Source organism: Aureococcus anophagefferens (assembly GCF_000186865.1).
Source record: "Aureococcus anophagefferens unplaced genomic scaffold AURANscaffold_352, whole genome shotgun sequence".
Lineage (NCBI taxonomy): Eukaryota > Pelagophyceae > Pelagomonadales > Pelagomonadaceae > Aureococcus > Aureococcus anophagefferens.
In genome coordinates, this window is record NW_008705876.1 from 1 (window position 1) to 1,553 (window position 1,553).

The 1,553-nt window shown below is 71.0% G+C and overlaps 2 protein-coding genes across 2 annotated transcripts in view; one reads left to right on the forward strand and one right to left on the reverse strand.

Annotated features, from left to right (window-relative positions):
* Positions 1-16: 16 nt before the first annotated feature.
* AURANDRAFT_35137 (hypothetical protein) lies at positions 17-700 on the forward strand (the record flags this gene model as incomplete). Its single annotated transcript, XM_009044490.1, has 1 exon — positions 17-700. The coding sequence occupies one exon, from the start codon at positions 17-19 to the stop codon at positions 698-700; it is 684 nt and encodes a 227-aa protein (XP_009042738.1).
* An 84-nt stretch (positions 701-784) lies between these two features.
* The window catches only part of AURANDRAFT_68764 (hypothetical protein), a gene marked incomplete at both ends in the record, with an annotated part of 7,159 nt that continues 6,390 nt past the window's right edge, over positions 785-1,553 (reverse strand). Inside the window, one exon of the mRNA XM_009044491.1 lies at positions 785-1,479. Coding sequence (XP_009042739.1) covers positions 785-1,479 — 695 coding nt within the window. The remainder of the gene's footprint in view (positions 1,480-1,553) is intronic.

A 1,553-nucleotide genomic window follows, 5' to 3' on the forward strand; every position in this document is an offset into this window, starting at 1 on the left:
TCGACGCGCTTGGACCATGAACCTCTTCGGGAGGAAAAAGTCGCCCGCGGCCCCCGGCGGCCCGTCGGACCCGGCCCAGACCATCCTGAAGCTGCGGTCGACGGTGGAGACCCTCGAGAAGCGCCAGGTCCACCTCGACAAGAAGATCGAGCAGCAGACGAAGGAGGCCAAGGAAAAGATGGGCAAGAAGGACAAGCGCGGCGCGCTCTACTGCCTCAAGCGGAAGAAGATGTACGAGGCGGAGATCGAGAAGATCAACGGCGCGCGGCTCACGCTCGAGCAGCAGATGATCGCCATCGAGGCGACGGTGACCAACGCGGAGACGGTCAACGCCATGAAGAGCGGCGCCAAGGCCATGCAGGCCGCGCGCCAGAACGTCGACGCGGACACCGTGGGCGACCTCATGGACGACATCAAGGAGGAGATGGAGGTCGCGGACGAGATCAGCGCGGCCATCTCCGCGCCGGCGAACGACGTGCTCAACGACGACGACCTGCTCAACGAGCTCAACGAGATGGAGGAGCTCGAGCTCGAGAGCCAACTTTTGGACGCGCCTCCGATCCCCGCGATGCCGCTGCCGGCCGCGCCGACCGCCGCGTTCGACCTCCCCGCGGCGCCCACGGCGCTGCCGCCGGCGCCGGCGGCGGAGGACGCGGACATGAAGGCCCTCCGCGAGCTCGAGGCGGCCATGGCCATGTAGATGACGGAGCGAAGCGCGCGCCTAACCACCACCCCGGTATACTCCGCGTGCGACTCGTCGAAGGCGCGCGCCTGACTCGACTATTTAGGACACGTCGAGGACCCCGATGTTCTCGCAGATGTCCGTCGCCGGGGCGCCGTGCGTCGCCGCCGCGGCGCGCGCCACGCGGAGGCCGTCGACGGCGGCGGACACGATGCCGCCGGCGTAGCCCGCGCCCTCGCCGCAGGGGTACAGCCCCGGGAGGGACGTCGACTCCTTCGAGTCGTCGTCGCGCGGCACGCGCAGCGGCGCGGACGTCCGCGTCTCGACGCCGTGGAGGATCGCGTCGCCGCAGACGAAGCCGGGCATGGACCGCTCGAAGGCGTCCGTCGCCGCGGCGGCGATGGTCTCGACGAGCGCCGGCGGCAGCAGGTCGTGGCAGGGCGCCTCCTTGACGCCGAGGCGGTACGACGACGCCGGCGGTTGTGAACCCGCCTTCGGAGTCCGCCCGTCGACGAAGTCCGGCAGCCGCTGCACGGGGCACACGAAGTCGCCGCCGCCGAGCGCCGCCGCCGCCCGCTCGAGGGACCGCTGGAACTCGAGGACGCGCCGCGCGCCGTGCTTCGCGAACGGCTCGAGCACGGGGTCGTCCGCGGACACCGTCGCGACGATGGCCGAATTCGCGAACACCGAGTGCCGCCGGCTGTAGGACATGCCGTTGACGACCATGAGGTCCGGCCGCGTGAGCGCGGGCACGATCTGCCCGCCCGGGCACATGCAGAAGGAATAGCAGCCGCGGCCTTTCCCCTCGACGTCGTCGGCCGCCAACCGGTAGGCCGCGACGGGAAGTCGGGGCCCCTCGGCCGCGCCGCAG